We start from the raw sequence: 23,094 nt of genomic DNA, 5'->3' as shown, positions 1-23,094 counted from the left end.
TGTAACTCACCCCTGTTTCTTTCCCTGTAAGTGGACTTAAAACCGTGCCCTCCTGGGGCGCCTGGGTGGCTCAGTCATTGAGCGTCTGCCTTCGGCTCAGGTCATGATCCCGGGGTCCTGGGATCGAGCCCCGCATTGGGCCCCCTGCTCGGCGGGGAGTCTGCTTCTCCCTCTCCCACTCCCCCTGCTTGTGTTCCCTCTCTCGCTGTGTCTCTCTCTGTCAAATAAATAAAATCTTTAAAAACAAAACAAAACAAAACAAAACAAAAATGCCCTCCTCACCTCCAGCCCCAGGGGAGCTTCACAACAAGGTGTGGAGACCATGTGAATGAGTCCCCACTGCCTGGCTTGCCTGCTCTCATTTCTCCTTCATTGTCCCCTCCTCCAGGAAGCCTTCCCTGATGACTCCACACAGACTTAGGACCATTTGTTGACAAGACCATTCTCTCCGCTACCGAATTGCCTTGGCTCCCTCGTCAAAAAACGATTGCCCATAAACGTGAGGGTTTATCTCTGGACTCCTGATTCTCTTCCATCGGCCAATGTCAGTGCCACACTACTGTAGCTTGGTACTAAGTTCTGAAATCGGGAAATGTGAGTCTTCCGACTTTGTTCTTCTTTTTCAAGATGGTTTTGGCTCTTTGGGGTCTCTTGCATTTCCATATTAGTTTTAGAATCAGCTTGTCAATTTCTGTAAAAAGGCAGCTGGGATTTCAACAGGGATCGTGCTGTCTCTGCAGATCCGTTTGGGGAGCATGGCCACCTTCCCAATACCACATTTTCCAGTTGATGAACCCAGGATGTCTTTCCATCCTGGGTTGGAAAGATCTTGGTAGATCTTTCTGTTTCTTTCAGTGAGGTTTTATAGTTTTCAGTCTCCGTGTTTTGCACTTTTTTGTTAAATTTAGTTAAGTATTTTGTCCTTTGTGATGCTATTGTAAATGAAATTGTTTCGTGTTTTCATTTTTTGGATCGTTCGCTGCTAGTGTATAGAAATGGTTGATTTTTATGTGCTGACCATATATCCTACCGCCTGACATCAGTTATTAGTTCCAATAGATGTTTTGTGAATTTTTGGGGTATTCTCTATATCCGAGATCGTATCATTTGTAAATATAGTTTTACTTCTTCCTGTCTATCCCGGACGCTTTTTATTTCCTTTTCTTGCCTGATCACACTGATCAGATCCTCCAGTGTTGGGTAGCGGTGGGGAGAGTGCACATCCTTGTCTTTTCTCTTCTTATTGGGAAGTGGCTGAGTTTTTCACCATTAAATGTGATATTAGCTGTGGGTTTTTCATAGACGCCCTTTATCCAGTGGAGGAAAAGCCCTAACATTCCTAGTTTGTCGAGCGGTTGGGTCTTGTTTTTCTTTTTTCTATGAAAGGATGTGAGCTTGTGTCCTACGCTTTTTTTGCCTTTATTGAGATGATCACATAGCTTTTGTCCTTTATTAATATGGTGATGACACTGCTTGATTTTTATGTTGAACCGACCTTGTATTCTTGGGATAAATCACACGTGTTTGTGGTAGATCGTCTTTTAACTCATAGCTCGATTTGCTTTGCCAGTATATTGTGGATGATTTGGTGTCTATATTCCTGAGAAAAACTGGTCTGTAGTCACTTTATGTTGTGATGTCTTTGACTTAGCTTCATGGCCCTTCTGTTTTTTGCAAGAGTTTGTGCGTGATCAGAGCAAATCTTTCCTTCACAGGGGTTGTGGGAGTTTCAGACTCGTGGGAGAAGTGGGGGTGTCCCCCTGCCCCCACCTCTCCTCCTCTTGTATCTGCAGGAAATGGGATCTGGGGGCAACAGATTCAGAGGTCCCCTCGGGCTCTTTGTTAGTGAGCAGGATTGCATGGCTTTTCCAGCTGTGTGTCTCCCAAAGCAGAAGGTTTCAGCTGAGCCAGGATCTGCTTTCACGAGGAAAGGGGTGTTGGGCTTCCCCTTCTCTTTCCCTGCATGCCCGGGTACACTCGTCTTTGGTCTCCTGCACTGCGGGGCTGTCCGGAGAGCAGAAGATGCTGCTCTTTGGGAATGGGGTGGGGAACGGGCGTCCTTGGGCTCTGGTTCTCAGTCATGTGGGTCAGCCTGACTTGCTAGAAACCCCCACCCCATTAGAGTTTTGGGGACTGGTCTCGCTCATGGTACAAAACTTTCCAGTTCTTCATTCACCTCCCTGAGAGGCCAGTGCTGCACAGGTGGGTTAACCCCACCAAACCCCCAACCCAGAGTGCAAGGCTGTGGTCTGCTGCAGGTACAAGAGCTCGGGAGTCAAATTTTGATTTGAACCCTAGGCCATCTGACTTCAGATAAAATAATTTGTCTCTGAGTCTGCTTTGTCTTCTGTCCCAATGAGGGCACAGTGATGAGGCCAGCAGGCCTGGCAGTGTGCGGGCACACTGGTGCACATCGGTCCTCCGCCCACTGTGGTTCCTGGGGTGTCCACATGCGCTCCCCAGTTCTTCCGGCACCCGGGACCTCCCCCTCCCTGTCCCTACTATTTCTAAAAAGCTACACTCTCTCCTCATTTGTACATTTCTTGCATACAAAACCAGGAAAGAAACATGCTCTGAATTACTCGAGGCGTGTCTCCCAAGGGGAGGGGCTACACTCAAGAATTATGTGCAAGAATCCCCAGCGCTCCCTGCGGGCTGCCTGCCGGCCAGGAGCACACACTGCTGACCCGGGAATAGCGCTCTGCCTCTGAGAGCCCCCTGCGCCCGGTGTGCGCCTTGGAGCTTCAGTTCAGGATGTGGGTTTAATAGTCTGTGCCTCCTTGTGGAGGCTGGCCCAGGCCCACACACATGGGGATGCACGGGGGAGCCATGGTAGGACAGGGTTTGCTGCTGCCCTGGGCACCCCCGCCCAGCCAGGAAGCACTTTTGATCCAGAGCTCCTAGGGCAGAGATCATTCTCTGCCCTGACTCAGTGGGCTGAGCAGGCCTCTCTCCAAGCCACCGGTTGGGCTGGGGAGGGAGGAGATATCCACAGCGTGGGTTTCTGCACCATCGAGAGTGATGGTGGAGTGCCAGGACCCGGTTCTGCTGCTCACCACGAGAGGCCCAGCTGGAGTAAATGCGCCTTGCATGCACGGGTGAGGAGGCCGGCTTGGCTGGGGGCCTCGCAATTTTGAGCAAACCCCTCCACTTCTGGGACCTCAGTTTCTCATGATCTCACAGGCCTGTTCCTGCCCCGGCAGCCTGCTTTTGAAAAAGGAAACGTGGGCTAAGTTATAGGCAAGGGGGTCTTTGCGTAGCTCATCACTGTCTGGCCTACTTTGCAGGTCTCAGGGGGACCCCTTCCCCAAAATGTTAACTAGTGCGGGCTTTGGAATGAACAGACCCAGGCTTTCGAGCTGGGAGACCTTGGGCCAGTCACTGCAGGGTCCTTAGCCTGCGTCTTCACCCGAAATGGGCCACCCGTATCTGGCCTGGGAAGTCGCCCGGCCCCTGGCGGTCCAGTGATTTTTAATTGTTAGTACATTTGATTCAGAGCTCAACAAAACCTTCCACGTCCCTCGGCATTGACTATTTGCAGCTCCCTGGAGGGATGGTGCCAGCATCTCTGCTTTCCATTTGGGGAAACAGAGGCTGGGGAGGCTAAGATATTGGCCTAGGGCCACCCACCTCTTCAGGGCAGGGCCAAAGCTTATACCACTCTGTCTGGCTCCCAAAGGAAGCAGGAGGAGGAAAAGAGCCACTCATCCCGTTCACCACGTCCCTCCCTCCCCAGGGGTGCAGAGAGGCCTGGACTCTACTCCAGAGGGACACAGGGAGCCAAGTCGGGGATGGGTGGGGAGGGTCCGCCCATGTTCCCATGGCGACAGGACTCACAAAGGCAGTGACCTTCGTCAGGGCCCGTTGGCACTGTTGGTGCTGTTTTTATGTTGTTCACAGGGCCACTTGTTTAGGCCTCCTCTGCAAATCTTGGAGCACAAGGAAGAGCAGCATTGGTGGTACATCCACCTGATGAGTCGCTGCAGAATGCTGGCGGCAGGTTTGAGCTGGGCCGGACCTCACTGCCGGCTCTGCCACCGCAGGGCTGCAGGACCTCGAGCCGCGCATGGGGCCTCTGCCAGCATCCACGTCCGGTCTCTAACTTGGGCTCATGAAATCACGATGGAAACTAAATGGGTAAGATACAGGAGCAGGGGCTGTGGGTTCAGACTCGGGGCTCTGAGTCCTGGCTGCACACTCCTGACGACGGTTCCCCGTTGTGCATCCCAGGCCCCCCAGCACTTAGCAGCTTCAGACAGCAACCGTTTTGTTCTGTGGCCTGATTTCTGTGGGCCGGGCATTCGGGTGGGGCTCAGCCGGGCAGGTTTGCTCCATGTGGCGCTGGCAGAGCTTACTCGCTGGTGTCCAGTGTGGCCCAGCGGCTCCAGGGGGTCCGCGGTCCGAGGTGCTGCCTCATGTCCTGGCGTTTGGCAGGGATGGCTGGAAGGCTGGGCTCAGCTGGGACACGGCCGCCCCACAGGACATCCTCGAGGTGGCCGCCCTTCTTACGGGGCAGCTCACGGCTTCTGGCAGGGGATTCCTGAGACAAGTGGAAACCGCCAGAGTCTTCAGGCCGGGGCCTGGAAACGAGACAGTTGCTTCTGCCATATTCTCTTGGTCAAAAGAGCTTCCTTTCCTGGTTTCTTGGCTCATGGCTCTGTCCCCCACCTTCAAAGTGCTTTGCTCTGACCTCTGCTTCTGTCGTCTGTCTCCTCTCTGAGTCTGGCCCTCCTGCCTCCTGTGAGCTTCTGTTGAGCCTGCCGGACAGTCTGGGGTGATCTCCCCACCTGTCACCTGCAGAGTCCCTTGTGCCGCGGAAGGGAGCACATTCACAGCTCCCAGGTGTTAGGACACAGACGTCCACAGCGGCCACTGATGATTCTCTACACATGTGGCCACGGGCAGGTTCCATGAACCCTCTGAGCCTCGGTTTCCTTGTCTGTAAATGGGGTTTATTATGGAAACTTCCAAAACTGTCCCGAAGATTCAGTGAGTTAATACATTTTGGGCACTTGGGCCATGTCTGCACAGTACAGGACCTTTGGCGGTCAGCCATTGCCAGCATTCTTGGTACCATGGGCGAGGTGCTCTGTGACAAGGGTTGTCAACAATGGTGACTCAGAGAAGAAGGCTGTAGGTGTCGTGGGGTCCACACACAGCACCGAGGGAATGATGGATGGGGAGCCATGCCCTGCAGAGAGGAGACCTCAGAGGAGGAGGACTTTGGCCTGAGCCTGGAGCGGGGAAGGAGGGTGTGCTGGGCGGAGGGCAGGCTGTGGGCCAGCAGGAGGCCAGAGATGTGGGAGAGATGAGCATCTGTGGTGTGTCTCTGTGTGCCTGCAGCATCCAAGCTGAGATGCGCAGCAGTGGCGCGTGCCCCACGTGAGCGCGTGCCAGGCCGCGAGACTGTGCGGGCCTGATCAGTGGGGGACTGCCTCTCGGGGGGGGTCCCAGCTGCAGTTTCTGGCCCCGAGAGAGGACAAGAGGAAGCCTGCCTTGCTCGTGGGTGAGTGTGCCAGGGTCTTAGCAGGAGAGGAGTCTGAAGGCGACAAGAATTTATGTGCATTTACCGCAGCATCCCGCTAAGCATCCACGGCCAAGAGTGTGAGGTGAGTTTTAGTTTAATTCTTCCTTTTACAGTTGTTGAGTCTTTGGATCATGTGACGTCATTTGTTCTGTAAGTCACATCTCCTGAATGGTTTTGGGGTACCAGGGCCTGTCCTAAGGGCTTTGCTGGTGCTAACTCAGCCACCCTGGCAGGCGGGCACGGCGGTCACCCCATTTAACAGAAGAGGAAATAGAGGCACGGGACACAGGCAGGTTGAGTGGTGTGTCTGGGTCTCCTGGCTGTGGCGGCAGAGCCAGGATTCGGTCTCAGGAAGTCGGACGCCAGAGCCCACGCTTTCGGCTTCTGTTCGGCTGCCCGTGCATCTCGGTGGTGACCCTCCGCCTGGGGGCCAAGCGCGCGTGCCATTAGTGGGTAATCGCCAACCACACTCTTCATTCCCGTTCATCTGTGACTTTTGTTTATGTTCCAGTTCTGGTGTTGTGCTGAGAGGCTGGATTCTGGAGCTTGCCGGTCTGGGTTCGAATCCTGGCCCTGCACTTATTTGGTCCAATAGCTTAAATGCTCAGGGCCTCAGTTTCCCCACCTGAGTTCCAGCCGTTTCTCAAAAGAGCCCCTGCTTTCTCACCTTCAGGCATGTTCCCTGCGTTCCCCGTGTGTCCCGTCCAAATCCAACATCTTCCTCAAGGTGTCCCTGAAATATACTTCCTCTACAATATGCACTCTGAGCTCCCTGAGAGCCGTGCGGTCTTTCTTCCCATGTGTATTTGTCAGCTCTCGCTAGGTTGTGCCACATAACAGTCTCAGTCTCAGGTGGGTTCTGATGACAAGTGTTTATTCTTGCTCAGGTTGTGTAGGTGTGCATGTAGGCGGCGGCTCGGCTCAGCTCCGCGTGTCTTCTGTTTCTGACGCCAGGCTGAGAGAGTGGGCTCTCGGGGACAGGCTGCTGTCCTGCTGGAGGAGGGGAGCGAGCATGCCCAAGCCAAGCTACAACAGTCCCGTTCAGAGCTTCTCCTTGGAGGTGGTAAACATCACGCCTGCTGCCAGCCCGGAGCAGGTCACATGGCCAAGCCACCATCAGTGACACAGGGAGGTGGCCGTCCTGCAGGAAGGCCTGGCGAGGCAGAGAGGGAAGGAAGACTTAGCAGCAAACACTCGCTTGCCCCCCCGTGGTGCCCAGCCAGCGTTCTCTGTCGAGAACACCACGGAAATCCGCTCTTCCCGTTATCCCCGAAGTATCTACTGTTTTACCGTGTCTCACGTCCTGTGGTGGACGCTGCGTGTGAAGAGACTGAAGCTGACTCAGGCCTTGCACACACATCTGGAATCATTTCCTTGGGATGAATTCCTAGGAGTGGGTGGATTTCCAGCATCAGAGAATGTGGCCGTTTTTAAGGTTCGGGGCACGTACTGTTGACTCCCCCTTCCAGAAAGGTCATGTGCTTCCTTAGAGCCTGACGCTGTGGGTCATCACCACATGCCGGGGTTGGCCCGTCTTGCCCTGGAGCATAGGGGCTCCCGAGGGGAGTGGACACCTCCCTGTCAGACCCTCCCTCGCCTCCTAGAGGACACCCTCCCCTGTGCTCACTGCCTTCCCTGAGGCGATCCTCAGGCTCACCCACCAGGTGGGGGTGGCCGATGGTGAAGAAAAGAGTCCCCAACCCGAACACCCACTGCAGCTCTGGGACCCGGGTCTAGTCAGTGTGTGACATGTAGGCACAGATGTGTTTTTAGCTGGAAGAAAGAGAGCTAGTGTTGGCAGGAGGGGCCTGGAACAGCGTCCTCAGGGCCGCTGGGTGGTGGGGGGGGGGCGGGCACAGGGAATCTCAGGGCTCGCTAAGCTTCAGGGAAGTCAGTGCCCCTGGGAGAACTCTTGTGGCAAAAGAGGAAGGAAACGTCCTAAGGTTGCTTCAGTCAAAATTTTCACATCGAGTTTAGTTCTGGTGAGGCCAGGAAGATCAACTCGTATACCTTCAGTCCTCGACACAGTTTTTGGTTATTTGGTTATTTGCTTACTTCCAACCTTGGGTTCCATTATAATGCAACCATATGCCAGTGGCTACATTTTAACCTGCATTTTGGTAACAGCGATGCTGTTATTAAGCACACGTGTCTCACGTGTCTCGAGGAATCACGGAGAGAAAGCTGACTGTGCATCCGGCCCCTCCTGTGGCCGGCTGTGGGGTAGGGACAGAAAACTTCTCTTACTGGGCACCTCATTTGTTATCTGTGAAGCAGGGGTAATAACAGCCTAGGCTGTCTCATTCCACCCTGTTGGAATCAAATGAAACAGTATATATGCAAGCGAATAGCAAGGAGTAATGTAATTGTGAGGTGACTGACTTTTCCGAAAGAGCTGGGGATTGCTGAACTTTGGGCTGTTCTTGGGGAGCCAGGGGAAGAGGCGGAGGTCCGTATTTGTGTGTTAGGATTGGAGGGGTAGATATACTTGCCCCATTCCTGCCCCCGTTTTCTCAAAGGTCTTACTTGTTGATGGAGCAGAATGAGAGCCAGGGAAGGTTGGAGGGTACCACGGACTGTAGCCAGGCATGAGGCCGCCTCTCCGCCTCCAGAAACCCTTCAACGATAAATGGGTGATGTCTGCTTCTTGCCATGATTGAGTCACGGAACAAATTTACTGTCCTCCCTGAAACTAGAGAAGCACATGATGAAGACAGGCATTTTCAGACATTGGGCAACACGCAGCACGGGACTGTGATCCCTGAGAGAAGAGCCACAAGCCCCGGGATTGCCCCAGCCCACTGCCGGGAGAGCATTTCCAGGCTGCAGAGCAGGGAGAGGCCAGACAGAGTCAGTGTTCTTGCAGAAGTGAGGTCACAGAGTTCAGAGTTGGTGGGACTTTAGTTGGGTGACGTTGGGGGACAGAGTTCCAGGGAGGAGGGAGCTGCACAGAGAGCTCTGGACATCTAGAGAAGGTACCCTCTAGTCTTTGGCTGAGTGTTTAAACTGTTTATATATGAAAGGAAATTAAAAGCACCACTGGAAAGTACTAGGCCCCCAAACTGTCAGAGCTCACACAGGGCTGAGAATGGCAAGTGTTCTCCCAGCTAAAGACTTCAGTACCCAAAGCACTGGGTGAAGTTTCCATCTTAGTAGTGGAGTTACATTAGCCCTAGGCTGACCCCTGCTCTAGAGCCTCCCTTGCAAACTTAAAAGCAATCCTTGAAAGGATCTACCTGTTCCCAGATGACTTAAAGCAAGACACACAAAGTTCATCTCCATTCAGAGGAATACAAAAAAAAAAAAAAGATCCAGCAACCAACAACATAAAATTCCCAAAGAGAAAGTACAAGGTGGGAACAGGGAAGCATGTTCTGTAACTAGGAGAAAAACCAATCAGTAGAAACAGACCCAGTGTGTTAGTATAGGTTCTTTAGAGAAATAGAACCAATAAGATATTTATTATAAGGGATTGGCTCATGTGAGTATGGAGGCTGAGAAGTCCCAGTATCTGTAATTGGTAATCTGGAGACCCAGGAGAGCCAATGCGGGTAGTGCCAGTCTGAGTCAGACTCCAAAGGCAGGGGAAAATTGATGTCCCAGTTCAGAGATAGGTGAAGAGACTGAATTCTCCCTTACTCAGCCTTTTGTTCTATCCAGACCTTCAACTGATTGGATGAGGGCCACCTGCTTAGGGAGGGCAATCTGCTTTACTCAGCCCACCAGTCCAAATGTTAATCCCATCCAAAAGTACCCTCATAGACACATCCAGAATAATGTTTAACCAAATAGCTGGGCACCCCTTGGCCCAGTCAAGTTGATATGCAGAATTAACCATCACATACACAAGTGACAGAGCTGAAGGGATTAGGAGATAAGAGCATTAAAACCGCTATTACAGGGCGCCTGGGTGGCTCAGTTGTCAGGCGTCTGCCTTCGGCTCGGGTCATGATCCCAGGGTCCTGGGATCGAGTCCCACGTCGGGCTCCCTGCTCCGCGGGAAGCCTGCTTCTCCCTCTCCCACTCCCCCTGCTTGTGTTCCTGCTCTCGCTATCTCTCTCTGTCAAATAAAATCTTTAAAAAAAATAAAACACTATTACAGATATTGTCTATATGTTCAAGAAAGTAGAAGAAACCATGAACATGCTGAGATATCTTAAAAAGAATCCAAGTGAAACTTCTAGAGATGAAAAACACAATTTTTAATATGAAAAACACACTGGATGGGATTAATAGAAAATTAGGCATCAGAGAAGAAAAGATTAGTGAACATGAAGACATAGCCATACAAATGATCCAAAATGAAACACAAAGAGAAAGAAAAGACCAACCTGTGGCAAACACAGGGAACGAACACAAGCAGCACAAGCCGATGCTGTTCCTGTCACCTTCCCTGACTCCTCCTTGGGCTCTACAGGCAACATGTCTTCCTTTGGCACCTGGTGTTGGAAAAACTCATTTTCCTGACCTATGTTTAGTTTTGTCCTCCCATTTCTATTTCATATATAGTCATACATTTAATTTGTAAAATAGATTGTGCTATCATTACATAATGAATTAAAACGTATGAATTAAAACATTCCAAAAGTCTTTTAAAAAATAATATTATAGTGTAGGATATGTATAATTGGAGTTCCAGAAAGAAGATGACAAAATTTGAAGAATATTTTTCTAAATTTGATGAAAACTATACACCCACAGGTCCTAAGAGCTCAATGAACCACCAGCATAAGGAACATGGAAGAAAATGACACCAAGGCACATCATAATCAAATCGCTTAAAACCAGGGACAGAGCAAATCTTAAAAGTAGAGGCAAAAAAGACACTACCCACAGGAGAGCAAAGATAAGAGTGACAGCAGATGTCTCTTGGAAAGATGCAAGTCAGATGGCAGTGGAGCAATATCTTTTTCAAATTTTAAAAGTTCTCATCTTTAAAAAAATTTTTTTTCGGGGCACCTGGGTGGCTCAGTTGTTAAGCATCTGCCTTCGGCTGAGGTCATGATGCCAGGGTCCTGGGATCGAGCCCCACATCGGGCTCTCTGCTCAGTGAGAAGCCTGCTTCTCCCTCTCCCTCTGCCTGCCGCTCTGCCTACTTGTGCTCTCTCTCTGTCAAATAAATAAATAAAAATTAAAAAAGAAATAAAATTTTTTTCTGAACTAAAATTACATACCCAGCAAAAACCTTTCAACACTGAATGCAAAGTAAAAGCTTTCTCAGATAAACTAAAGTTGAGAGGATTTATCTCCACACCTACATGATAAAAATGTTAAGGGACGTGTGTCAGACAAAAGAAAAATAATGCCAAATGGAAATTAAGATCCTCACCGAGGAAGGAAGAGTTTTGGAAATGGTAAATATATGAGTAAATAGAAAATAAATAACATGTTGGAATACTGTATAATATATGACATTAACACAAAAGATGTGGTTGAGAAGTGGAAGTATACAGTGGTGAGGTTCCTACACTGTAAGTAAAGTAGTGTTAATATTACTTGAAGATAGACTGTACTATATTAAATATGTGTATTGGAAAACTAGGCCCACTACAAATAAAGAGATGCAACTAATATATTAATAAGGAGATAAATGGAATCCTAAAAAATAATCAGCCAAACAAAGTCAAGGAAAGAGGGGAAATGAATAAAGAACAAATAGCAAGATGGTAGATTTAAACCTAGCCAAATTGATAATTACATTAAATGTAAGTGGCAGAGATTCTCAGTTTGGATTTTTTATTCTTTTTCTTTAAAGATGTTATTTATTTATTTGACAGAGAGACACAGCGAGTAGAGGGAACACAAGCCGGGGGAGTGGCAGAGGGAGAAGCAGGCTTCCCGCGGAGCAGGGAGCCCGATGCGGGGCTTGATCCCAGGACCCTGGGATCATGACCTGAGCCAAAGGCAGACGCTTAATGACTGAGCCACCCAAGCGCCCCTGGATTTTTTTAAAAAGGAAGATCTTACTGATGTTTAAAATATAAAATGAGGGTTGCATGGGTGGTTCAGTCAGTTAAGCATCTGACTTTGGCTCAGGTCATGATCTCAGGGTCCTGGGACTGAGCCCCCCATCAGGCTCCTTGTTCAGCAGGGAGTCTGCTTGTCCCTCTGCCCCTCCCCTGACTCGTGCTGTCTCTCTCAAAAAAGTAAAATCTTTAAAAAAAATAAAATATAGGGGAGCCTGGGTGGCTTAGTTGTTAAGCGTCTGCCTTCAACTGAGATCATGATCCCAGGGTCCTGGGATCGAGTCCTGCATCGGGTTCCCTGCTCGGAGGGAAGCCTGCTTCTCCCTCTCCCACTCCCCCTGCTTGTGTTCCCTCTTGCTGTCTCTCTCTCTGTCAGATAAATAAATAAAATATTTAAAATAAAATAAAATACAAAGGGTTAGAAGACTACAAGTTGTTACAAGTAAAAGGATCGAGGGGTGCCTGGATGGCGCAGTTGGTTGGGCATCTGACTCCTGGTTCCAGGTCAGGTCTGATCTCAGCTCAGATCTGAGACTGAGCCCCATGTCGGACTTCCCACTCACTGTGGAGTTTGCTTGGGTTTCTCTCTCCCTCTTCCTCTGTCCCTCCCCACCTCATGCATGCTCGCTCTCTCTCACTGAAATAAGTAAATAAACCTTTTTTAAAAAAAGGTAAAAGGATGGAAAAAGATATGCCTTACAGCCACCAACCAAAAGAAGGCTGGAGTGGCTGTATTAATATCAGGCAAAGTAGACCTCAGAACAAGAAATAAGCCCAGGGACAAAGACGGATATTTCATAATAATAAAGAAGACATCATTTTAAAAATTTATGGGCTAATAACTGAGCTTTAAAATACATAAAGGAGAAGCTAGTAGAACCAAGAAAGAAATAGACACACAGTTCCATGAGGAGACTCTAGTACCCTTTCCTAAATGATTGGTAGGATAAGTAGAAAACCAACAGTCTAGAAAACTTGAACAACACCATCAGCCAAATTAACCTAACTGACATTTAGAGAACATGCTGCCTAAGAACAGGAACACACCTACTCTTCTCAGCTAAAATGTAGCAGAGCAGGGCTCCAGCCAGGTATGTCTGACTTCAGAGCCCTTTCTCCTCCATCCCAAGTATGCTGCCTTTCGGGACAAGAACATTCAACAGAGGAGGAAAGAGAAAAACAAGCACTTTATGCAGGAGCCCAGTGGGGCGAGCTCACTGTAGGTGGCTCTGGCTTCAGATGCAAACTCTATTACCTGGGGTGGAGGGGTGTGTGTGTGTGTGTGTGTGTGTGTGTGTGTGTGTGTGTGTGTGTGTGTGTGTGTGTGTGTGTGTGTGTGTGTCTGGGAGGGCCATCCTTTTATATTTGTACCTGTGTTTTAAAGTTGCCTTGTGTATCGAATCTCTATCCGATGAGCTGAGCGCAGTAAGAGGCTGGGTGTTACCAGGCATGTTGTTTGATGGGTCAGCATCCAGTCCGGCTCTCCTGGGTCTGCCCTCACGGCCACCTGTGCTCATGCCTCTGGGCCTCCCCTGATGCCCTGCTGCCTGGGCCCCTCCCTCTTTTGTCCTCCACAGGCTCCTCCTCATCCCTCACAACCTAGCTCAGAAGTTGCCCCATGGGAAGCCACCCCCAGCCCCCAGGTCTGCCCTGTATCACGTGCATCCTCTTGGTGGAGCCCTCAGCCGCTGCACTGTCCTTTTTACTACTTCTGCATCTCTGCTTTCATGGTGGCGTGGAGGGCATCAGAGTCTCCTGTCATGCCCAGGTAAACACTGTTACTTCCTTTTCTTTCCCCTCGGCCTCAAGGACAAAAATCACGGTGAGCTCATCCCGCCTGTGCTGAGGTTCACAGTGACCTACCTGAGAGAGAAAGGTGAGTGAGACCTGACTTCAGCCAGGGGTGTGAGGGCCTCTGGGTGCACCTCCCTGTGGGGGGCAGCTGACTCACTGCCTGAGCACCCTGCAGACCAAGGAATTGGAGGGGCTGGAACCTGTGCAGGGAGGCTGACCAGGATGGACTGGTCTCAAGCACACGGATTGTCTGGGTTTGAATCCTGGCTCCACTGTGTACTGGCTGTGTGACCTTGGGCAGTTACTTACCTTCTCTGGGCCTCTGATTCCTCATCTGCCCAGTGGGGTTAGTAACAGTACCTGGGCCTAAATGACACGATACACGTAAAGCCCCCCCATAAAGGGACCCCTTTGACATGATAGATAGCTTGGTTTGCAGGTGCCTTCCCCAGTGGGGTGGGTGCACTCAGTGACCAGAGGGGGTGAGTCTTATGGGTCCTCCAAGACTCCTGATGCCAGAGCTCGGATCCACAGGGAGAGGGCGGAGGTACGGAGGCTGCTTTCACCCTGACAGGAGGATGGGTCTCTGGGTGGGACAGGCCGTCAGGCGGTGTGGGGGACCACCTGCAGGTGCAGATGCTGCAGAGTGGGAGTGGGGGTGCATCAGACGAGATGTGGGAGCCACCACAGCTGGGGTCCCTGGTCCTCTGTTACTTGGCGTGCTCCTGGAACTGCTTGTTCTAATCATAGAAAGCTCTATGAGGCAGCGCCTCTCTAGCTGGGGGATCCGATTGTCGTTTGGAATGGTCTCTACTTTGGCGAGAAGTCATTTGCAGCACTTCCCATTCTGCTCCGTGTTTCAGGAACTGACAGAAGATAGTGCTTAACGACCATGAGTCAGAAACCGTGAAAGGGAGTCTCCCTGGGTTTAACGTATCAATTCCTTTATTACAAAATCAAACAAAAAACCCAGGCCTGAGTAGGAACTCTGTATATATTTGTTGGATGAGTACATGATTAAGCGTGTACTCATCGGGCGCTTCCCTGCATCCAGCCTGGATGGATGTGCTGGGGTTGCCGTGGTGACCGCAGCACCCAGCCCTTGTTCTGGGGGGCTCACGGTCGGAACCGAGAGACTCCGTGATGTTTTCCTCCGTTAACGCTGTGACAACCACAGACTTACACGGGGGTGAGCTATCCTGGAGATCAGGGGACCTGAGCTCTGACATGTGGGCCGAGGGTCACTGGATCACCTTCCTCTGCTGCATAACAAATGATCACTTAGTGGCTTCGAACGGCATGAATTTATTCTTTCAGTTTCCATAGGTCAGAAGTCTGGGTGCTCTGCGGCCGGTCTGCTCAGGGTCTCACAGAGCGAAACGCCAGGTGTTAGCCAGGCTGCATTTCTTTCTGGATTTCCACACTCATTAGTGGGGTTGTTGGCCACACTCAGTTCATGCAGAAATGCCCATTTCCTTGGCGGCTGTCAGCCTCTTTCTCTTCCTAGAGGCGGCATACTTTCCCCTTCCCATGTGCCCCCCAGCCCCCACCAACAGACACCCTCCCACATGTCGAATCCCAGCCTCCACGCTCCAGATCTCTGTTGCTAGGAAGAACCTGGTCCCTTTTCAAAAGCTTGCCCGATTAGGTCAGGCCCACCCAAGATAATCTCCATCTTAAGATCAGCTGCTTTGGACCTGACTTCTGTCTGCAGAGTTCCTTCCCTGCAACATGTAGACTAGTGTTTGGATGAATACCTGGGAGAAAGTGTCCCCACCACAGGGTCCAGGAATTTGGGAGCCACCTCAGAACTTTTCCTACTGCAGTCTCTCAGAAGGAAAAGAGAGGGACCAGCCACTCACACAGAGGGAACAGTGCATGCAAAGGCCGGGAGTAGTAAGGAGCGTGGGGCAGACTGGAGGCTGGAGGAGGCGGCAGTGGGGCTGGAGAGGCCGGACTGTGCAGGTCCGTGGTAAGGCCCCATGGGAAGCTTACCTATGAAGACGGGGAATGGCTCCATTTACAGACTGATCAGAATCAGACGTATAATGTTGAATAGCTCACTCGGTTTCAGAATGGAGAAGAGACTGGGAGGGGAGCCCAGTGCTATCTCATAACACTTAGAAGCATTCTATATTCACCGTGTCCAAAATGGTAGCCTCTAGCTGCTGGTGGCAATAGCCCAATCAAGCACTTCCTAGTAGGTGTCTCATATATTGGGCAACTGGGGATTTTTAACTTTATTTAATTTTTACTACTTAAATGGAAATTTAAATCACCCTGTGCAGCCAGTGGCTACCGTACTGGATGAGTCAGCACGTGTGGAGCCTTCTGGATGCTATGCCTCGTCCCGTGGATCCTTTCTGCAGCCCTGAGAGGCAGGGGCTTGTGGCCTTACTCTGAAGACAGGGCGTTCGAGCTCAGAGTGGCTGTGTGCTTTCACTGAGGTCACACAGCTGGAGGAGCAGACTTGGGCTGGACTCCAGGTCTGTCTGTCTAGATGCTCCCTTCCTGGGGGCCGCAGAAGTAGAGTCAGGAGGGATTGGGGAGTATAGTAGTTTGAGGAATAAAAGTGGGGATGTTGGACAGTGGGGGTGGCTGTGGAATGAACCAGGCTGGAGAGCCTTCCCTGCCAGCCACAGGAGGGTGATATGTGGGCAGGAGGAGTCATGGAATGTTCCAGAAACCTGATGTGCTAGGACCTGTGAGATGCCTGAAGGTCCTCTCTCCGTAGGACTCCACACTGAGGGCCTGTTCCAGAGATCGGCCAGTGTCCACACCATCCGCGAGATTCAGCGTCTGTACAATCAGGTGAGTCTGTCTCCCAGAGACCCCTCGTGCTGAGCCTCCCACCCAGCCGGCCTGCACCTCCCTCCAGGGCCGCAGAGTCCCAAATGCCGGGGTAGCGTGGCTCCCCCGCCCCACCCCACCCCCAGAACAGCCCAGGGCTCTGGAGAGCAGAGGAGGGCGCAGCGGCAGCGTCCCCGGGTCCCACAGGTGACATGGGCACGCCCTGGATGTGTGGCTCCAGGAAAGCTCTTCCCCTCGGGAGTTTTAAGCCATCTGCATCAGAGCCCGTTGTGAAGTGGACTCTCCAGCCCCATCAGAACTCACATACGATGTTCTGTGTCCAGGGAAGCCCGTGAACTTTGATGACTATGGCGACATCCACATCCCTGCCGTGATCCTGAAGACCTTCCTGCGAGAGCTGCCCCAACCACTGCTGACCTTCAGGGCCTATGAACAGATTCTCGGGATCACCAGTAGGTGCCTGCCCTGGGGGTGCCAGCCGAGGACCAGTCCAGGGGGCAGGGGCTGCCCTGCATCTTCCTGTTGCCCTCTGGCACGGTGGGCCACGGTGTCCACGGCCAGGCCAGGCCACCACGGCCGGGCTAGCTGCAGGGACAGGCACATCGTTGACCCAAGGGTGGCAGAATCCCCACGGCGGCGGTGTGTCTCACGGTGGGCGTCGGCGATTACCGGAAGGAGAGCAGGAGAAGGCGTGCCGGGCAGGAGGATGAGCAGAGGGGAAGGCTTGGCAGTGTGACTGACGTCCTCAGACTTCCCCAGAAGAGGGAAGTTAAAACAGGGGTCGCTGGGCCCCACCCCAGAGTGGGCCGCGATCTGCATTTCTAACCAGTTCCCAGGTGATGCTACCAGCCAGGGTTTTGTGCCATGAGTGAAGCACAGCCTGTGGGTAGAGATCTGGCTGCAAAAGAACAAGTCTTAGGAGCAGAGCTTGACCTGTGGCCTTTTTGCACCAGGGGGTGGGGCTGGGCTGGGGCAGACGCTGAGAATTTTTAAGAATTATGATGGAAATAACACAAGCACAGAGTGTAAAAAAGAAAAACAAAAAACAAAAAACCCCAAAATCAACGGAGCAGAGGCTCTGTAATGAAACAGGAGTCCTGGCCGACCCTTGGGGTCCCATGCCGGCGCGGGCCCAGCAGAGGCTCCGTGCGCGCTCCCCGTTTGGCCAGGAATGCTGCTCACGCACGCTGGCTTCGAGCTGGCCTCCTCAATGTTTTCTGCTGTTACCCGTCTTCTCATCCTTCCCTCCTTGGGTGCATATTTACTCGTTCTTTTATGGTCGCGCAGCCTTCCGTCCACTTTGTTACTCTCTGGGTAAACGTTTGGGGCTGTTTCCAGTTTTGTTTTGCACCCTGCAAATGTTAAGATCAGACAGTCCCGGAGTTCCAGTTGTCGAGAACCGAGATGCTGCCAGAGGCTTTAATAAAGATCCCGCCCTCCCACAGTGAGGCTGTGGCCTCACTCGGCCCGGCTGCGTGCTGATGGGCATATAGGGGCACCAGATTTAGCAATAAAAAAATACAGGATGCTCACCTCAATTTGAATTTCCAATAAACAATGAATACTTTTTTTAGTGTAAGTAATAGTTGCTGTTTAACTGAAATTCAGAGTTTCCTGGGTGTCCTCTATTTCACCTGGGAACCCTACTCAGGTGGGATGGGTTTCTCCTGGAAGTGAAACAAAAGCAAGCCTTTCTGGGATACGCTGGGGAGGAATGGGCTTTCTGGGTGGCCTGCAGTGTCCAGGGCACAAGGAAATCATAGGGGGGGCATCCCGTCTGATCTGCAGCAAGGAGATGAGGAGAACCGGCTCAGAGCCGCACAGATCTGGATCCAAGTCTGGGCATCCCCATGCGTTAGCTGTGTGACTTTGGGCACGTCACTTATCCTCTCTGAGCTCACTTTCCTCATCTGTATAGAATGGGGGCTGCTTTGAGGATTAAATGTGCATAAAACACGTGGCATCGCTCATGGCACCTGCTAAGTGCTTTGTGACAGTCCGCAGGCGCCTCCCTCCTGCTCACCCCTTAGTGCTCTTTCTCGAAGGGACTGTGGTGAGAGCTGGAGGTAGACCTTGTACAAAGACCCGCTCTGGAACCATAATATGTAGAAAGATGACATTGAGACCAGGAAGCTGAGGTCCAGGCACCAAGATGGCGGCCTCCAAGCTCTTTGGTTTCTTGGGAATATTAATTTCACGGGGACTCTCTGTCCGTTGACATTACCCCTGACAGCTCGAGTTCATGAAAGAGCTTTTATTAAAAGGCCAACAAGAACATTCACGGTAGGGAAATCTGTGCCTTTCAGCAGTGGCTGTGTTTGGAACGCACACGGTGTTCACAGTAACTCTGCCCAAGGCTTAGCTGGAGGAGGTGAGCGCACTGGAGGAAGCGGGAGTGAGTGTGCACACGTGTGTCTGCAGCAGGAGCGTGCTGAGCACCCGGGGAATCGCTGTGGATGCACTTTGACTTGCAGCTTATGGAACTCAGTGGAGGATTTAGTTACCAGGAAAGTGAGGGGGTCTGAGCCTGGGGCAGCCTCACCCAGGTTCTTGGTGCATGGGGGGTCCTGAGCTGCAGGGAATCACTGACAGGTTAAGTCAGTTCTGGAGCAGGCTTGGCAAACTTTCTGTAAAGGGCCAGGTCGTCTTTCAGGCTTTGTGGGTCAGTCCGTGTTGCTATCCTCAGCTCTGCGGTTCTGCACAAGGAGCCACAGATGATGTATAAATGAAGGGGTGTGGCTCTGTGCCAGTCAAGCTTTATTGACAAAAGTGGGCCATGTGGCCCACAGGCTGCAGTTTGCTGACTGCTGGTGTAGACCATTCCCACCTACGAAGTGAGCGATTGGGCTTTATGCGCTATCTGGGAGGTCATAGTTGCAGTACCAGCGTAAAGAAGGGACTGGAGCCCTCGGAAGGGAGGGCTTTGCAGGGAACGGCCACATGACCTGGAAGTGAGTGAGGCCCCCAGGCCTGACGTCGGGACAGTCTGTCCTCAGAGCTGTCCTCCCCGTGCCCACGCAGCCCCCTCGGAGAGGACCGAGGAAGAACCCTGTGCCGTTGTAGGTGTGGAGAGCAGCCTGCGGGTGACCCGCTGCCGCCAGATCCTGCAGAGCCTTCCAGAACACAACTATGCTGTCCTCAGCTACCTCATGGGCTTCCTGCACGAGGTGAGTGGGCAAAGCAGGGCGCCAGTGGGGAGGCCCAAACTCTGTGCCTGGCCCGGGGGGCCCCCTCCTGCACGTGGTGCCCACACAGATCAGGGTCTGGGGTCTCCCTCGCCCACAGGACTCCACTTCTGTGCCTGCCTCTGCTGACCCCATGCCCCTCAGTCACTGATGAGTCCTCTGCTCCCGCATCATCTCCTGCAGGGGCTGTCTGTTCAGGGAGGGGCTGGGTCCCCCCCAAGCCAGGGCTCCGAGCCTGACGCGCAGTATGAGCAGACTGAGCAGGCCGTTCCTGAGAGAGGAACGTGTCACCAGGTGCGCGAGTGTCCTGGGGCCGCCGTAGCATGGTACCACTGACTGGGCAGCTACAGACCTAGAAATGTCTGGTCACGGTCCTGGAGGCCGGAAGGCCAGAATCCAGGTGTGGGCAGGGCCGTGCTCCCAGAGGGGCTCTAGGGGAGGGGTCCTTCCCGCCCCTTCCAGCTCCTGGTGGCTCCCGCATCCCTTGGCTTGTGGCCACCTCACTCCTGCCTGTCTCCACACGGCCTTGTCCCCTCTCTATACAAATCTCCTTCCGCTTCCTCTTATAAGAATGCTTGTCGTTGCATTTAGGGCCCACCTGCATAATCCAGAATGATCTCACTTTGAGATCCTTGATTACATCTGTAAGGACCCTTTGTCCAAATCAGTCACATCCACGGGCTCCTGGTGGATATCTATGTTGTGGGGCTGCCATTCCACCCCCTACACAGAGTGAGAAAATGCACAGTGAGAGAAACACCTGTCCCTGCTCTGGGTCCAGGCTGAGCTCCCCACACCTGGGACAGGGAGCAGTGGTCTTCGAGGTCAACAGGGAAAAGCTCAACGGGTCCAAACAGGCCCCTCCCTTTGCTTCCAGACCCCTGACCCTCTGTCGTCTGACCCTTCCTGGAACACTCATCCGTCCAGGCCCTTTGTAGGCAGTGTGGGGTGCAGGCATGACCGAGGCAGGACTTGGCCATGGGGCTCCCAGCCGTGGGGCACATTTCCACCCAGTGTGGCGACACCATGGCAGCGTCCTGCCCAGGGTCTTCGGGGCTTATGTGGGAACCCTGCTTCATGGCAGGTGGCCTGGGAATGTGATCTCCAATGGAGGGGAGGGGACCTCCAGGCAGAGCCAATGTTACATGTTGGAGTCTGTCAAACACCACCTCTTGGTTTTAAAAATAAACTATTTCGGGGGCACCTGGCTGGTTCAGTTGGTAGATCAGGCGACTCGATCTTGGGGTCATGAGCTCGAGCCCCATGTTGGGCGTAGAGATTGCTTTAAAAAAATAAACAATTTTGTTCTCCCTCTCTGTCACTTGATCTTATTTCTTAGAAGCCAAAAACTAAGTTATCCTAATCTCTTTTTCTACTTCTTTTTCATTAGCTAGAGATGGATTTATTTCTCTGTCCTCCACCATGACACTGACATTAATCATCCCATGGGGCTTGGCGCTGCATAGCATTGGCCCCTGGTGTGCACCTGCAGGGGCTTGGGGGCTGCCTGTCTCATGGAGGCAGGGCTTCCTCACCAGATCCATAGGGGGTCACCAGGCAGTGCAACACCCCCCCCAATAGTTCTGTGCTCTCCCATGACCCCGAGGCTCTGCATTGCCTACTTCTGATTCATCAAGGTCCCCAAGACCCTGGAGGCAAGGAAGAGGTCAGGCCATGCCCTCTGATGGCCCCCCTGCCACCTACTGGCCACATGACTTCGGGCAAGTCCCCTGCACCTTCTGGGCCTTAGCTTCTTCATCTGTAAGATGGGTGATGTATCCTGCTTTTTGGGGTTGCAAGGCTGTAAGGCAAGCTCTTCCCCTCCCCACCGTCCCATCCTCCAGTGACCCTGCATGCTAGTTAGTCTTGACTATGCCCTACTCACCAGCCAAAGTGTGGGTATCAGAGACGTGGTCTGGCTGGGTGACACCAAACACCATGCTTGCACCCACAGTGGTGGAGGCCCCCCCTGAGGGGACCTCCCCAGTCCTCTGGAATGGAAGAAAGGCTGGGGCCCTGAGGAGATCCCAGAAGGAGCTGACGGACGGTCAGAGCCAGAGGGTCCCTTGGAGCATCAAGACTGAGTCCTTCCTTCTACAGATGGGCAAACTGAAGCCCAGAGCAGGGAGCTGGCTGTACAAGGCCATAGCACAGAACCCACAGTCACTTGCCTGGTCCCCTGTGTGTCCTCCAGGTGTCCCGGGAGAGCATTTTTAACAAAATGAACAGCTCCAACCTGGCGTGCGTCTTTGGGCTGAATTTAATCTGGCCATCCCAGGGGGGCGTCCTCCCTGAGCGCCCTCGTGCCTCTGAACTTGTTCACCAAACTGCTGATCGAACACTACGAGAGGTCTTCAGCACCCCGGAGGCCCGTGGGGAGCTCGGCACCGGCGTCCCTGAGGCAGGTGAGCGGGGCGGCCCCTTCGCTGAGGGCTGCACAGGCGACAGACCCTCCCCGCCCCCCGTGCCTCCGCAGCCCCTGCCGGCAGCTGGGACGCTCCGCTAGGGCGGGAAACGCCACACTGAAGTCCGTGTGTGCCCTCCTGTGCCTTGTAAACTTGCCATTAAACTTCTGACTCTTGGCCCTTCTGCATCGTTCTTGGGCTGTGGGCTGAGATAAGGTAACGGATCCCTTAGAATCATAACCCAGTGTGGCTGAACTGGGGCCATGCTGGGAGGCTGTCGGTGAGGAGCCCTCGTCCGGCTGGGATCAAGGTCCACTGCTCCTGGCATATGCCGTGTGGCAAAGCAGTGACTTGGAGCCACGGCTGTTTGTTACCGTCTGCGGGCGAGCAGTGAGCTGAGCATCTCTTCTGCTCTGGCGGGGGCTCCCGCGGGTGTCGGGCTGGCGGGAGGTCAGCCGGGGGGACACGGCTGGGTCCCTGCTGTGTGGGGGGTGGTTCTCGTTTGCTCCCCACCCCTCGCTCTGCTTTATCATCCTGCTCCTTCTCGTGGCCCTCAGCTAACCCAGGCCAGAACGGTCCTCTTGTGCAGCTTGGAAAGTGACCGTGGTTTCATTTATTTCCTCTTCTGCCACAAAGGCTTGCTCTTTCCTTCCTTTTTCCTTTTGTCAAACGCAGCCCTCCAGCTCTGACCCCGCCACAGCCCCGCACGGAGAGCTGAGACCCGGCCACAGCCTCTGGACAAGGCACCTGCTGTCTGCACCCCTGCCCCTGGGAGGGGGTCTGTGCTCCCACAATTCAGCACAAGCCCAGAAAAGCCTCAAGAGTTCTGTTGCCAGGAAAAAAAAAAAAAAAAAAAAACCTGAAATAAAAACGATGGGTCCCTTAAGAGTGCACCGCTGTGAGCAGCAGAATTAACAACGACATTAAATCAAATCTCGTGCATTATGCAGAAGGGTTTACGGTGGGACGCACGGCTGTGAAATGTATGTCTCAAATTTCCTGACTCCGAGAGGTGGCCCCAAGACGTTTTCCTGTGGCTGCTTTGATAACCGTCTCCCTTTCACGAACGATAATTGTGGAATCCCAGCTTCAGCACGGCGTGGCCTTGTCACCCTTCCTTGTATCAAAGCACCATTTCCCTATCATTTCCACAGCAAAGGAGAGCGATTACGGCGCTAATGTGTGGCAAGCACGCGTGGTGCATTTCAGCGTCAAACAATGAAATGTGATGTGGAAATGAGGACTCCAGGGTGTCTCTGTTGACAGGATGTGTGGAATAAATTGTTCAAACATTCACTTGTGCAGAAACGACAAAGATTTTAAGTGACTCCAGAGATTAGGCAGGCTGCCCAGAACTTGTAGCTGATATCCACAATGAATTTATTGAATCCCGTCCAGAACATGAA

The 23,094-nt window shown here is 52.5% G+C and overlaps 1 protein-coding gene across 1 annotated transcript in view; it reads left to right on the top strand.

The window, feature by feature from the left end:
* ARHGAP8 (Rho GTPase activating protein 8) overlaps positions 1–21,789 on the top strand; it is a 44,908-nt gene extending 23,119 nt beyond the window's left edge. Inside the window, 8 exon segments of the mRNA XM_027594336.2 lie at positions 876–882; positions 13,303–13,369; positions 16,022–16,102; positions 16,422–16,550; positions 19,162–19,265; positions 21,478–21,561; positions 21,563–21,629; positions 21,632–21,789. Of these exon segments, the coding sequence (XP_027450137.1) occupies positions 876–882; positions 13,303–13,369; positions 16,022–16,102; positions 16,422–16,550; positions 19,162–19,265; positions 21,478–21,561; positions 21,563–21,629; positions 21,632–21,789 (697 nt within the window).
* The last annotated feature ends 1,305 nt before the right edge of the window (positions 21,790–23,094 follow it).

The sequence above is a fragment of the Zalophus californianus genome, chromosome 9, assembly GCF_009762305.2.
Source record: "Zalophus californianus isolate mZalCal1 chromosome 9, mZalCal1.pri.v2, whole genome shotgun sequence".
Taxonomy (NCBI): Eukaryota; Metazoa; Chordata; class Mammalia; order Carnivora; family Otariidae; genus Zalophus; species Zalophus californianus.
This window is presented reverse-complemented; position numbering and strand designations above follow the sequence as displayed.